Raw genomic sequence first — 14128 nt, forward strand, 5'->3', positions numbered from 1 at the left:
ACAGCATTCCAGCCACTATTTTACCATCAAATTGCAGTAAAAAGCCACTTACCTTTTGATTTGCTTCTTTAAAAACCAATTACAGCAACACATAAATATTTTTGGAACGGACACAACATCAAGATTTGATGTTTAAAACAAGCCTTGCATAAACCGATTAGGTTTTATTTCAGTAAAATGTATTGATCTGGAGCTGAATCAACAGATTTAACACAATCAAGGTTATATAAAGTAATTAATCCCACTCCAAAAAAAGACACAATTAGAGTATTAAAGTATTAGACAACACACACACACACACAGCTAATGCTCAGTGAATTCCTGAGCAATTAGCAGATCAAAATATCAGTGACAAATTCCAGTACTGTATTTGTGTAATTTAAATGTTGGTATGTCAAACTAGGATCATCCAGGTTTTTCCACATCGTACCAACAGACAAGGAACCAGGAAGTGACACGTTACCACACACGAAGCAGGACGAAAAAAAAGTCAGCATCGAAGTGTGTGAACTTTATTTAATAGACTGATGTCAGCTGGCAGAAAGAATGCAACTGAATCATGAATACATAAGGCCCCCCCGCCCACACAAACGTGGAGACCTGTGTGAGCACATGAAGAACACCTGCACAGAGTGATGGCGTTTAAGTTACTTTTTGGATCCATCCACTCCCCAGAGTCCATATGACACACCAGCAGTTAGAAGAGCAGCGGGTAGTTTAAAGGCCGCCATCGAAGACTCACAGGTCAACCCCTGAGATGACCCATTCATCATGGCGTCAAGGGAAGAACACGGCAGGAAGTGCTACAAAATATATGAAATCCATCAAAGAAAATGGGAGTGAATGAAATCATGTGTAACATTTTTATTGGATCCGTCATGTCTCTAATATTTATAGAATTCTTCATGATAGAAAGAGTAAATAGAATTATGAAATGTGAAGGTCACCGTGTGCAGCAGCACTAATATAATACCTTTAGAACATCACAATACTACGGGTCTGATCTGCAGAGCAGACAAAGTCCAAGAGCCGGTCCTGATCACCAGCTGCGTGGTGGTTCGGGTCACATGTTGACCCAGGACTCATCCGCTCAAGGCCACAGACGCAGCTCCTCCTTCTGAAGGACCGACTGGAACGTTGGCCTGAACTCTCTGACCCAGCTGGATGAGTGCGTGTGACGTCTCCGTCTATGAAATAGTGTCAGACACGGGCGGAACCCACCAAGCCCACGCCGGTTCCTTACTCCCAGAGAACCTGTGCTCCTGCCTTGGAGTGGCGCTTAGCCTCCCTCATGCAGAAGGCCTCCTGCTCCTCACTGATCTCCTTCAGCCTCTTCTCCTCCAGGAACAGCACCAGAGAGTGCCTCATGTCCACCACCTCGATCAGCCTTTGGAGGATCTGCTCTTCTTCTGCACACTGCTCTGGGGTCTTCTCTGGCAGACAAACACAGTCATGACCCTGTTAGCGAGGCTCAGCGCTGAAACCTTTACCACATTCAGCAGCTCTTAAAAAGGCTCGAAATGCAATCAGGACATCAACACTACACACCACTTATCTCCATGAACTTCCTGAGTTCCAGCTCCATCGCGCTCTGCTTGTCTTCCAGTTCCAGCTGGCGAGACCTGAGGCAGAAGACAAACCTGAGCGGATTCTACGTCACAAACTGCAGCTAAAACAAGAAAAACCCGACTGGAGGAGACAGACCGGTCGCCACCGTGTCTTCACCCCTGAACAAACACACGAGTTACTGCAGAGGAGCCTCACTTACGCCACCATGAGGTCAGACTCCTCAGAAACCAGCGAGTTCTTCTTCAGGACCAGTTCGATCCAGTGCTCGATCATCTCGGGGGAGCCGCTGCTGGCTGAGAGGCAAAGAGTTTCCCTTTTAAACGCCATCAACCTCAACGTCAACACTTGATGTTTACTTTTCTGTCGTGGCTGGAAAATGCCCTCACAGAGAGGCCTTTATTTCAGCTAAAGTTTGTGTTCCAGATTACAGCACAATACAAACTACAAGCACACCAGCGTCTCAGTGTCAAATGAAGGATTCTGAAGCAGAACTGCTGTTCTTTAATCAGAAACAGATCATTTAAGGTCTGGGTTTGCTTTCAAAAGCTGCATTTTAATACCCTGCTGATGCTCACAGAGGGAAAAATGGATTTGACTTTATTTAAAGTTTACTGAACACTTATAAACAACACTGGGGAGTCTCACCATCCTCTCCTCTCAGGGTTCGCTCCAACACGACACCTTTCTCCTCCAAATCCTTAAAATCCACCTCGATCTCCTCCAACCTTCTCTGGATGGACTGAAAAGAGAGAACCATGAACCTGTTAAAGTTCTAATCCTCATTTATCATAAACAAACTACAGAACACATGCTGCTACACTGGTGCAGTTGCTATGACAATGCAGCAGGAAGCTTCCGAAATACAAAGTTCTTCATTTACAGATTGAATCAGATTAACTGGTGTTGGATATAACAAGAAAACACTTTAGATTAAGTCTTAAACTGTCCCAAATCTTCTCTTTTGCAACAAATGTGAAATAAAAGCAAAGCAACTTCTAATTAACGCTTATGTAGGATGCAGTTGTCACCATCAGCCACAAGGGGTCTCTACATCCACCCACATGAAATATTTAAGACAACGTGAGCATTTTACAACGAATTTATCTGCTAGTGTGTTGCCATTTTTATGAGCTTTAATAATGTAGATTCATGTCCAAATGTGTGTTCAGCAGGAGAAGTTTGGCCTCAATACAACATGGACGCGCTCCGACTCTCTGACCTGTGCTTTGCGCAGACGCTGTAATTCATTCGTCTTTGCTCGTCGCTCCAGCGTCCTCATCTTCATCAGCTCCAGCTTCTCAGCCTCGGCAGGGTTTGAAGGTACCTTCTGAAACTGCAGACAAAGACTCAGCCTCATGTCTGTGCTACGCAAGGATAAAGAGAGGCTGTGCTCCTCTTACCTTCTCATTTAATAAGTCAATATCGTCCTCAAACGTCTCGTCGTCGTCATCGTCGTCGTCTCCATCTACGCCCTCTTCAGAAGGACTGTGAACACGTCTGAATGTTGTTTCTGGGGAAGAACAAATTTGAAAAACTTCTGGTCGATCCAGACCACCTCCAGCAGAGCTAAAACATCCCACTTACCGACTCTGGCTGGAGGATCTGCGAGGACGCTGAGCCGCGTGTCTCTGCTGATTCTCGGAGACGACAGATTCCAGGGGGAAAACTTGGATCGAACTCTAGTCTGTCCGCTCGGAATCTCTTTCCTCCTGTAGCAGCGCCGGGTCTTCTTTTCCCGAATATGACCAGCGGTGCTCCCGCTCCAGTACCCCTCCTCTTCTTGACCATCCAGACCCTGTGGTTTGGGAGGGCTGGGACCCCCTGCTGTCGCGGAGGAGGAGGAGCAGGAGGAGGAGCCACCGGGCGTCTCAGAGTCAGAATCGGCGCTGAGGCTGTGGAGGTTGACCAGCTGGGTCTTCTCCTCGTTGGTCAGCTGAAGCTTCCGCAGTGACTGTTTGGGGCGGTAATCTGGATCTGCTCTCGAACCCTCAGCTGGAGGCTGTTTGTCTGGGGTGGAGGGGCTGAAGAGGAGAACCGTGCGAGGTTTAGCTGTGGGGGTTGAAGGCTTGGGACTGGGTGTGGTCTGCCACGACTGACGAGGCTTCGGGACTGGACACGGATCGTTGGCAGGAGGCTCCTCAGGCTCTTTGTCATCAGATTTTGGAGGATTTGTAGGAGTGTTTGAGCTCTGAGGGTCTCCAGCGTGTGTCTCAGCGCGAGCAGAGGGACCACTGTCCAGGGTGTGCTCGTACTCCTCATCAGATGGAGACAGCGTATAATCGTCACTGGACCGCTCATTCTCCTCATTTGTCTCGCTGAGAGGTACTTTAATAACCTGAAACCAGACGAAACATCAATGAAAACCTAATTCAGAGAGTTCAAACTCTCGGTGACTAGAAGATTCTTCCAAAAACATTCAGGTTCACAACAGAAAAGACCATCTTTGGTCCTATTAAAAACATCATTATTGTGAAATTAAATTAAAAATAAAATTAAATTAAACTTCATACAAGCTTGTGAGCCTGAAGCGTACAGTATATTGAACAGCATCTGTAAAATTTAGTGTGTTTGGATCCACAGGCTTCTCAAACACAAACAATTCCATCAGTGGAGACTCGGTCTGACGCAACAGGATCATGAAGTCTGACAAGTGTGGAGTCTGAGCAGCCGGAGCGGTTCTGACGGTGACCTACCTCAGAAGAGGGTTCTGCTCCGTCTGCCAGCTCCAGCTCTTCAGAGTGCAGCTCGCAGTAAAACCTCCCTGAGGAAACATTACAGATCAGAAGAATAAAGAGAGTTGAAGTGTGCAGACATGCTCGCCACAGAAACCCTGCTGACTCCTTAAATCATTCATCTCCTCTCCATCTAAATGGAACCCCTTTTTAAAAGGGTGGACACAAATTTTTAATTACACTGATAAATAATAAATACAAGCTGCTTCACATATCTCATACACTCCTAAAACCTGATTTAGGAGTGGCCTCTCATTGAGAAACATTAAAAATAACTGATGTGACATAAAAATCCCACCAGTCTACTTTGAATATTTTGGGGATTGGGCAAAGAAGTAAAAAAGAAAATTGCAAAAGTGAAAAGAGAAGCATGTAGAGATGAAAAAATGTGTAAATTAGGGAAAAAGTATGATGCTTAGACTCTTACGCCCCTATAAACTCAAAAACCTTTAAAATAAGAACTTGGATCCCCATAAGGCTTTTATCCTGACTCAACATTGGGACCAAAGTCCAGGGTTCCTGGTCCTCACCTGTGGTCGGATCGAAGGTGTAGCCGCCCAGTCTGAGCGTGGCGCCGCACTGGTGGCACGTGAAACAGCTCCGGTGGAAGAACCTTCCCTCGGCGCTGATGCGCTCCAGCACGTAGACCCTCTGGCCGCAGAAGTAACACTCCTCACTGTTGGCCATCAGAACTTCTGGCTGGGGTGCCGGTTCCGAAGCGGCCGCTGGCACTGGGGGGAGCTCGGGGGACGGAAGAGGCTTCGACGTCTGTGAGGGAAAAGGTCAATCTGTAGATCAAAGCAGCACGATGTGACGCGAGCAAAAAATAAAGAAGCTCACGGTATCGTCATCTCCCATCCTCTTCTCTCTCGCTTGCTTCTCAGATGCAAACTTTTCCTACAGAGAAAACAAAGATCCTCACCAACCCATGAGTGGATCAGGTGGCCATCTAACACCCACACCTTCAGATAAAGCAGCAAATGCCACTCCTCTTTAAAGAACAGAGCGCACGAGTCACGGTGACGCACAGACTCGGACTGGACTTAGGCCAGAGTCGGCCACTGAAAACAGCCTCACTAAACACCTCTCAGGCCGTGTCAACACCCAGCCCGTGGGGATACCTTGCGTCTTTGCAGAGAGTTGTGCTTCAGCTTGGTCAGGAAAAAGAGAGCCGACTGTGTCTGGGAGAGAGTCAGAGGCTTGGATGGTGGCAGGAAGTCTGCAGGCTCTGTGGCAGTGGGAAATGAAAGAAGAATGTCAGGAAAAGAAATGAGCTTGGCTACAATTGCAGACACATCGGAATGTTCCTGCTGGACTGGTTGCAAACATGCTAAACATATTCCTACGGCACCTTTTACGTGCCGTTAGGACACACATGTATACAGGTGATTTGTAATTCTGTCACGTCACACCAGCAGCAGCAGATGTGTCCAACTTTTTAATTCCCTGAAAAAACTCCCCAGCGCTCCCACTCCCACCCAGATAAGGTTACAACAGTGTGACAGCTCCCTCCTGCCTGCACATCAGTCAGCAGCTCCAGCGCCACAGCCACCAAGAGCACCTATCATACCCACGTCAGCTCGCTCAGACCCCAAAAACGGTGCCTCGACTCCGATAAACGTCCTCCTCTACCACAACTGGAAGCAGCTTCCTAAATACGTGAGGTCCTCACCGTTAGCGTTTGCTCTGCCTGCCTCTGTGCCTGCTTAGTGCAGCACAACCAGTGGCGGCTGGCTCTGAGCACAGCACTAGCCACTTAAGCCAAATGGATTCTGGGTAGCAGGATCTTAAAGAGACAGCATCAATTTTGCTCACTGGTGAGCAGCAAACAGGCTTCAGTTGGACACCAAACACATTAAATGTGATGCTAAAACAGTGTGGTCTCCAGGCAACCAGGTTATGTAAGCTGCTGATACAAGAAGCTAGTTTTAGAAATGAAAATTAATGCAAATCATTTTTAAAAAAAAGACTAATTGAGGCAAACAGATGAAACGGGAATGAGCAAATAAGACCTACCAGAAGCTTTAGCTTTTGCCGACACATTAAAGGCCTCCTGGATCTGCGTCAGGTAGAAGACCATAGACAGGTTGTCTATCTGGCTGTTGCTGGCCATGTCTCTGGCAGACATGACGGGTGGGATGCCCAGCTCCTTCTCCAAAATGCTGAAAGCCGTTTGGTTGTTGTAAACAGCGTTGGACTCGTCCAGAGAGGACATGTCGCTGCAGATAAATCCGACCGCTCATTAATCACAACAACGAAACCTGACACTGCAAGCTGGAAAACGCCAAAGTGTTTGATTAGCCGGCACGCTACAGTGTCTCGTTAGTGTCAAATAAATAAAGCGGATGTTAAGAGAGGAGCTCACATCAGGTGAGGCCTGAAGCGATGGACCAGGGCGCAGAGAGCCAGTCCTGACCTCCAGGATTGGCTGAAATCGTTGACGTTCACCTTGTTGTAACCTGCCGTGTTCTTCTGGCACCAGGCCAGCAACTCCTTAATGCCGCTGGCTGAATCTGAGGAGGCGAGCAAAGACGATCCGCATTTCAGTGGTTTTACGTTGAGAGAAAATTCAAAATGTCAACAATGCCACGTGGCTTCCTGACCCTGGCGCTGGAATGACGGACTGGATTTCTGTTTCTTGCTCAGGGAACTGGATTTATCTACTTCGTAAAGGTGCTCCACCTGGATCAAAAAGTCAGAAATGTTAATGGATCATATAAGCATCCACAATTCAGTCATTTAAAGTTTAAAACATCAAGACAAACTTATATAATTATCTCATATAATCAGATGACCGCTAGATACCAATCTGCATCTATGAATAACACAGAGGATTAAGTTAGACCAGTGTTGCATAAATAAAGAGTTCTGACCTGGTTGGTGTGGATGGAGGAGAGGTTCACCGTCACGTAGCGCGTCCGAGGGTTGATGGTGTAACTGCCGTAGTTTTTGCTGGTGTTTTCTGGCGTGGTTTGGGACAGGATCTGATAAACACTCTCCCTGTCAATATGTGAAGAAAACCTTTATTCAGGTGCCCCAAACATCTTTTTATTCTCATCACCTCATTTTCACATTTCTGCATTCAGAGAACAAGGACAAGAACCCGTCGGCCTATTATCTCAGGGTGGAAGATGTTCTTGATGAGGCTTACGCTCACAACGTGTTCCCATTTTATCTTGCGGTGTAATCCAGCCTCTTTAGTCTCATTTAAAATCCTCATTCGTCTCAGAAACAAGGTCACAGAAATGGTGAGAAAAACAGCAGGAAGCAGGAAGTGAAGCAACAAGAAGCCTTTGCAACACCTTGGGTGTTGCATCATCTTGCTCAGGCTCGAATCAACTGACTGACGGATTATCAGGCTCACCGTTCGGCGAGGACCTTCAGATGCGGGACCCCCAGACCCCAGCTCCTCACCATCCACGCTGTGTCGAAAGAAGCCAGAAAGCCCCGAGCAATCCCTGTCCCCAGAGGCCAGAAGGGCTGCAGAGAACAGAGCGCAAAGGCCTCACTGTGGTCCAGTATCACAGTTATTTCTATCACATATGTGGGATTTACAGATAAAAAAGGTCATTTGGGCTGGATACATTAAATAAGCCCTCTACCTCCACCAGGCAGTCTCCAACTAGAGCCGTGAGCAGTTTCTTCCCCCTCCTCTCTCTGATGAGAGAAGCATTCTCAGCACGGTACATGCAGGTGAAGTCAAACATGGCTACGTCTGGCTGGCCGAGATGGTTCTGAGCAAACTGGAGGTGGGGCAGATTGCCTCCGGTGGAGAACTGAGCGGCATCGTGGGCATAAAGGTGCAGAGCCTTGTAGTCCACGTTAGAAGGAGCCAGCAGCTGCTCCGCGTCGCTGTGGTCCTGCAGATACAGAGATGATATCTGATGAGTCATGGAGCCTCTTTCTGATGGACACATCTTCTAATGAACCAGCCATGTGGTGCTCACCTCTTTAATGACCCCTTTCTCCAGCAAGCTCTTCTTTTTGGCTGTCATCACAAAGTAGTGGGTGTCATCTTTATAGTAGACAATATTTTCCAAATCGATACCTAAAAAAAAAAGAAAAGGAAAGGACTTAAGCCACACAGAAAATAAACAACAGCTGTGGATGATCTTCATGTCCAAGAGGTGCTGATGATTCCATGATATACCCGAGTTTACCTGCAATGACTGATTGAGGGTCAATTACTGCAGGTTTTAACATTAAAACAGTCTCTCCATGTTTGACATTGCCCTTTGAGCAACGAGTGCTTCAGAAGCTTCTACAGCTCTACTTAGCACCATCAATCCATGTGTGAGGGCCACTTCTTCATCTGTGCTTCCTCTGTTAAGTTATCATGCTCCAGAATACAGTGTGATATGAAGCCAGCGGTCTCACCACGATGACTAAAGAGTCGTGCTGTTATTGTTTGGCAGCTGTAACTGCTGAGTGTTGGCTCAGATTCAAGGTTGTGCACAGCGGCTCGTATGAGAAGCTGCTGTCACAGGGAGTTAGCAAATGAAGAAGAGGATGAAGATCAGACACACTCACACTCAGCCCAAAGTTAATTCATGGCTCCAGGGTTTAATAAAGCAAAAAATGGACTTTTCAAAAGTTTAGAACGTTTCAGATTAAACAATTCACCCTGGACAACTCACATTTTTATGTAATTCTTTTATAAATAGACTCCACAGTGTCAGAAAGGTCCTAATTGAGGAGAACCTGGTACCCACCCGTCTCGCTGAGCAGCTGTTGGAAGAACTTCTGGTTGTAGATCCGTGCAACGCCGCTGATCTCCGGCACCTGAGCCTCAGCAGCTGTTTTCCTGTTGATAAAGTTGGCCGTGATGCCGATGGCCAGCTTTCCTCTCAGCTCCTTGTGCTTGAAACCTGACGGCATAGAAGAAGACAGTGCTCAGACACTGAAGGTGGTGGTCTTTGCTGTGACGTGCAATCAGCCCTGGCTAGAATTAGCATGTTTTCTCACCGTCAGGAACAAACCTGCCTCCTCCTGCAGAGACGAGGACGTCGAACTGGAAGGTTGCAGCAGGATGAGTCTCAGGTTTGAGCTTGGCCATCCAGCCTGTCAGACAACAGCAAACACTTCACTTCAGTTTCCTCCCCCATAAATATCAGGAAAAGCTGATGCTAGTAGCGGGTAATCGACATAACGGTACCATTTTCTCCTGAGGGTTCATTCAGGCCCAGGAACTCCACCCCGGTGTGCACCTCCACCCCCAAGAGAAGCGCCACTTTTAACAGGATCAGCTGCAGCTGACGGATACCTGAATACACAGATGAGCTACGGTGAGTCACGACCAAATAATCCAGCCTATTTATCATTTAAGAAAGGACAAGGAAGCTTTGTGGAGGTGGATGAAAAAGAAAAAAGAAGCAGCAGAGTTCGAATGAATATTTTGAGCTAAACTGATTAAAAAGAAGGACAAATCTTGTTTTCCCACAATGCTGAGGCAGCTACTTTAAATCCATTTTAAAACCTTAGAGTGCACAGACGTGGGCAGGAACACTAATGTTGGCCACAAATGTTTAGGAGACATTGGACAGACAGCCACTCACTAATGTGATCCAGAGATCCGGTGCAGAATTTTCCGTGGAACGTCTTGGCTCCGAGCCCACGGAGGTCAGAAATGGAGAAGGGCCACAGGTGGAGAACGTTGTTTCTGGAGAAAGATTCCCTCTTCTCCACCACCACCACCTGAGCCCCCAGGAAGGACAGCTCGATGGCCGTCCGTAGCCCACATGGCCCTGCGCCCAACACCAGACACTGGGGGAGCGAAGGGGAGATGGAGACCAGGACAGATGAGATGAGGAAGCAGCAGAAAAATGCTGCAGCAGAGCTCCACAAGTGTGATAAATGACAAGCCACAGAAACCAAAGCTGCCTTTGTGCTGCAGGATTTTCAGGTGTGTTTGCAAGAGGCGCAGTTCTTTCACTTCTGATTTGATTGCATTGCACGTCTATTTTTGTAAGCGCCACTTTATTAACTTTGTGTCATCTTTGCAACTTAATCTTTTACGTTCTTCAACAATATTAAACAACAAGCTTGACGATATTATAAGACGGTATTATCCCAGAGTGGGCTCACAGGGGCGTGTGGGAGCAAGTGTGTGGTCAGGAAAGTCAGAGTTCTCAGCCTAATGAACGCGTCTCTGAACAGCAAGAGCGCTAAATCAGATCAACAGAGCAGCTGCGTTTAAATGACAAAGCCCACATCAGGAATTAAAAGCTAACGTGTAAATCAGATATCAGGGCAACTCTGTCATTAACTCCTGATAATTGCATTAGCTCCTGAAAGCTAAGCCCTGAGACCAGTCAGGTAGAACCACAGAGGCTTCCAGTACCTTGTTTTTGATGCAGGCTTTCCTCTGCTGGTATTCTGAATGGGATGCCCGTTTGTCCAGCTTGGTCCACAGACTTTTGGCCTTCCAGTAGTTCAGTCTCTCCTTTAACTTGCTGTAAAAGTTCCTGAAGTCTTTGGGATTGAGGGTCAGCTGCCTGCAGAGCTCGGCGAAGTGCTGCTTCACGTCCACACATCTCTGGGCTTGCACGAACAGGTCGAACAGAGTGTGAGCGGGATTGACGGGATCCTGGTTCGCCATGGAGCCGATCTGTTACCGCCGTTCACTGTGAAACAGGAGGGGACGTCGTCATTTAAGAGCTTCCTACCTGGAAATCCCTGGGAGATGTTTACTGCTCAAAGCTTCCTGTTTTATAGCGGTAGTTCAGACCATAAAGTCTGTCCTGGGGAGACAGTCCTGTCCACACTTTATGTAATTATAGTCCAAAAGGCTGAACGCTTCTTTGTCACCTGGTTTGTTGACTCATTACCGACTTCCTTATTGGGTCTCTTTGTCTGTCTCCTTAAAGACAGCTGAACGCCGCCCCCGCCGCGGCCGTGTCACCGGTGCCTCGGGACGTGTTCCGAAGCTTCGGCGCGAACCTTACGACTTCATGGAAACATTCGGTCACAACAATGAGAATGTTCAACAGCTCCAGATAAGGAAGGAAGGTCGAGCCGAGAGGCTGAGTGACACTGCAGCAAATGTGGGGAAACCCCAGCAATCACTCTGCTGTTAACACACATAAGAGTGACACATGCTGAGCAGGCTGGAGTGGCGTCTCCTCTGGGTCTCAACCGCTTCAGCTTCGTTGAGTTAAAGAGGAATAATTACAGCAGGAATAATCACAGCAGGCTCTGGCAACCAGGATGAAAAGTCTGCAGTATTCGCTGTGGCTGCACTCACGCTTTTAGACAATAGCTACTGAAAATCTTGGCATTTGCTTAAGGTGGCCGCTTCTAAAAGCACACTGCGACGGCCATTTTAATCTTTTATGTTAATATCAGTCAAGAAGCGTTAAAGCTGCTCCTCCAGCACACAGAGAGGCTCTAACAGTGCAGCTGTTATTTCCCATAACCAACATGTTCACATCACTTCCTGACAGCAACCACAAGCCTACAAGAGCAGTTCTCAGCATCAGTGCCCCCCCCCCACAGCAGCCCAGTCACAGCCAAAGCATGCAGCATGTTTGTGCACGACTTTCCGTGTGAAGTTAGTGCGTCCACATTTAAAACCTCTTCAAGTGCTTTCAAAGCATGAGTGCTCTCTCATGTTGGGTCGCAATACCTCTCGTATGTAGCTGCTAATCCACGTGTTCTTTGAATGAAGACTCAAAGAAGAAAAATACCAATTTCAAAATGTATTTAACAATAGAACCAATTAGAGATACAAATATTACAGAGCTCCGGGCCAGTTCATAACCCTGCAATAACAGAGTCCATTGCCAGGGCATGAAGTCTGACCACCTAACTATCCCTTGGCCCAGTCTTTTATAGAAACACACATGCAAATTCTCAATATTCATACAATCCAATCCAGTTCCTCTGCTGGGATGACCTCGTCCTCTTCTTTCAGTCCCATTTGGTGTTGATACAGTCCTTCTTTTCCATTATCTTCCCAGGTGGCCAGATCAAAGTTCCCATTCTTTATGCAAATAAGATCATCAACCCCACCATGATGTCCCGTTTCTAATGGGTGTTTAACACCCCCTGCCTGACTGGCTCCTGAGAGTACAACGGAACAACAAACAACAATCCTGTCTCTCTAGACAGGAACATATGGTAAAACACATACAAGATAAAGACAATTCTCGTCATTCATCAGCCTTTAAATCAATCAGGAGACGCAGAACTTTGGCCTGAAAGGATGTTAAGATCGGATCCGTTTGCTGTCAAATGGAGCCGGATGGCAAGAGGCCGGTTAATCAAGGAGAAAGTGTAAAGACGAGACAAGTCGTCTAAACTAAAAATAACTCCAAGAAACTGGAGATATTTTCATCTACGATGCTGCCGCGTTTATGATGTTGTGCTTTTTTCTGTTTCAGCTCACAAACAGCCGCACTGGAACAAAAAGAAAAGGATCATTTGGATGCTTCTAAATATAGTTGGAAAGTGCGGCGCTGCCTGAAGCGTCATCTGGGACAAATGTACAGACAGACACGCACTTACAGCCCAGCAAATGTTGAGCAATTTTGGCAGAGATGAGTTAAAAGGAGCTTCACGCACAACCAAAACAGGCTACTCTGAGGGGAAGTTGTCCAGATTTCTCCCACCAGAGAGATGCACCACCTTAGACGAAGATGAGCTCTGCTGGGGCGGGATGCTGCTGGATCCTGCTGGTCCTCTCCTCTCCTCTCCGGATGGTTTGGAGAGCAACGCAAAAACTTTCCTGAGCTTTTCTGGCTCCAAAAAAATAAGAGGGAGCCGATAAATGTGAGGGGGTGGCGGAGCAGGTTGCCTTCTCAAGAAGTGACGAGCACATTTAAACCCAGGCAGGTTCAGGGATGATGTCACAGTTTCAGCAAATCTCTACACGCACCTCGTGAATAATCAGTACAAACACACCCAAACGGTCCTTCTAAATCTTGCCCTTACCGTCTTAGAGCCTTTGTCTGTGGAGCTGCATCCCTGGCGACGGGTCTTCCTTTGTTTACAGGTAAGTCGGAGAGCGCGTGCAGGCTCACCTGGATTCTCGTGTCTGTGGCAGCAGCGCTCGCACACCACGCGCGCCTCTTCCGGGACTTTCTGGACGTGAACCAGCGCGAGCAGCGAGTGACATCACGGAGGGTTTATAGTGTAGGTGTGGCGGCAGGGCCGCCCCCAGAGCAGGCGCGGCCGCTGGGGGCCCCGGGTGGTGGGTGTGGGGGCGGGGGGCGACTTTAGTGGGTTCTTTTACATCTCTTAAAACTCACCTGCGCACTAGAACGTGCACAAAGCAATTAAGGGGAAATGAGAGATCTTTACTTTAGCATGGCAGGAAGTGCAACAGTGGAGTGCGCTATTGTTGTCTCTGACCCAGAGAAGTGTAACTAACAGCCAGAAATGAGGTGTGGCAGAGCTGGAAGCACGAAAACTTTATTCAAACGTCCTTTCAAATTCAAACAGGTTTCAGCAGGTTTTAACAAAGAGCCGGTGTTAACCCCATCCCCCCACCCCCCACCCCCCACCCTTAAGCACAGTAGAACATAGTGTTGGAATATGACAGTGTTAAAATATTTGCATAGCCGGGAAAAGAGCCAAAGAAACCCAAAGCAAACACCCTCAACTTACAGCCAAACTGCATTTAAGTTTTACATCGTGCACTTTTCCCACTTTTTTTTTTTGCTTCCAGCGACAGATGAGGAAGAAAAGTGGGGTGATCTCAGACCACCGATGCCTTCAGTGTGGCATGATCCATGTCCACGGGACACAGCGCTCTCCTTCCAAATGCGTGGCCTCGTCCCCTTTGTGGAGTTATTAATCACCCCGGTGAAGGGATGGAAACGCTGCCT

The 14128-nt window shown here is 47.5% G+C and overlaps 1 protein-coding gene across 2 annotated transcripts; it reads right to left on the reverse strand.

Moving 5' to 3' along the window:
• Positions 1–496: 496 nt before the first annotated feature.
• Positions 497–13390, reverse strand: mical1 (microtubule associated monooxygenase, calponin and LIM domain containing 1). Of its 2 annotated transcripts, none has more exons than XM_011602797.2 (24): positions 13233–13390; positions 10642–10924; positions 9857–10064; positions 9457–9564; positions 9267–9362; positions 9014–9169; positions 8249–8349; positions 7904–8161; positions 7666–7781; positions 7175–7301; positions 6905–6983; positions 6667–6814; positions 6318–6520; positions 5423–5529; positions 5142–5198; positions 4832–5069; positions 4263–4330; positions 3154–3904; positions 2970–3079; positions 2789–2902; positions 2215–2308; positions 1769–1862; positions 1549–1622; positions 497–1433 (listed from the first exon to the last, which is right to left on the reverse strand). In XM_011602797.2, the coding sequence occupies exons 2-24, from the start codon at positions 10897–10899 to the stop codon at positions 1240–1242; spliced, it is 3759 nt and encodes a 1252-aa protein (XP_011601099.2). In that variant the 5' UTR covers positions 10900–10924; positions 13233–13390; the 3' UTR covers positions 497–1239. The 2 variants fall into 2 exon arrangements, with proteins under 2 accessions (XP_011601099.2, XP_011601101.2); XM_011602799.2 differs by lacking the exon at positions 13233–13390 and adding an exon at positions 11109–11759.
• Between the last annotated feature and the right edge of the window lie 738 nt (positions 13391–14128).

Source organism: Takifugu rubripes, chromosome 3, assembly GCF_901000725.2.
Source record: "Takifugu rubripes chromosome 3, fTakRub1.2, whole genome shotgun sequence".
NCBI lineage: Eukaryota > Metazoa > Chordata > Actinopteri > Tetraodontiformes > Tetraodontidae > Takifugu > Takifugu rubripes.

What these genes read in the sequence shown, in the direction of transcription:
- mical1 (XM_011602797.2), bottom strand. Translation starts at nt 10,899, where the DNA reads ATGGCGAACCAGGATCCCGTCAATCCCGCTCACACTCTGTTCGACCTG. An exon ending in AAGCCTGCATCAAAAACAAG is followed by an intron (nt 10,065 to 10,641) that starts GTACTGGAAGCC and finishes TCGCTCCCCCAG; the next exon opens with TGTCTGGTGTTGGGCGCAGG. An exon ending in TGAACCCTCAGGAGAAAATG is followed by an intron (nt 9,363 to 9,456) that starts GTACCGTTATGT and finishes GTTGTCTGACAG; the next exon opens with GCTGGATGGCCAAGCTCAAA.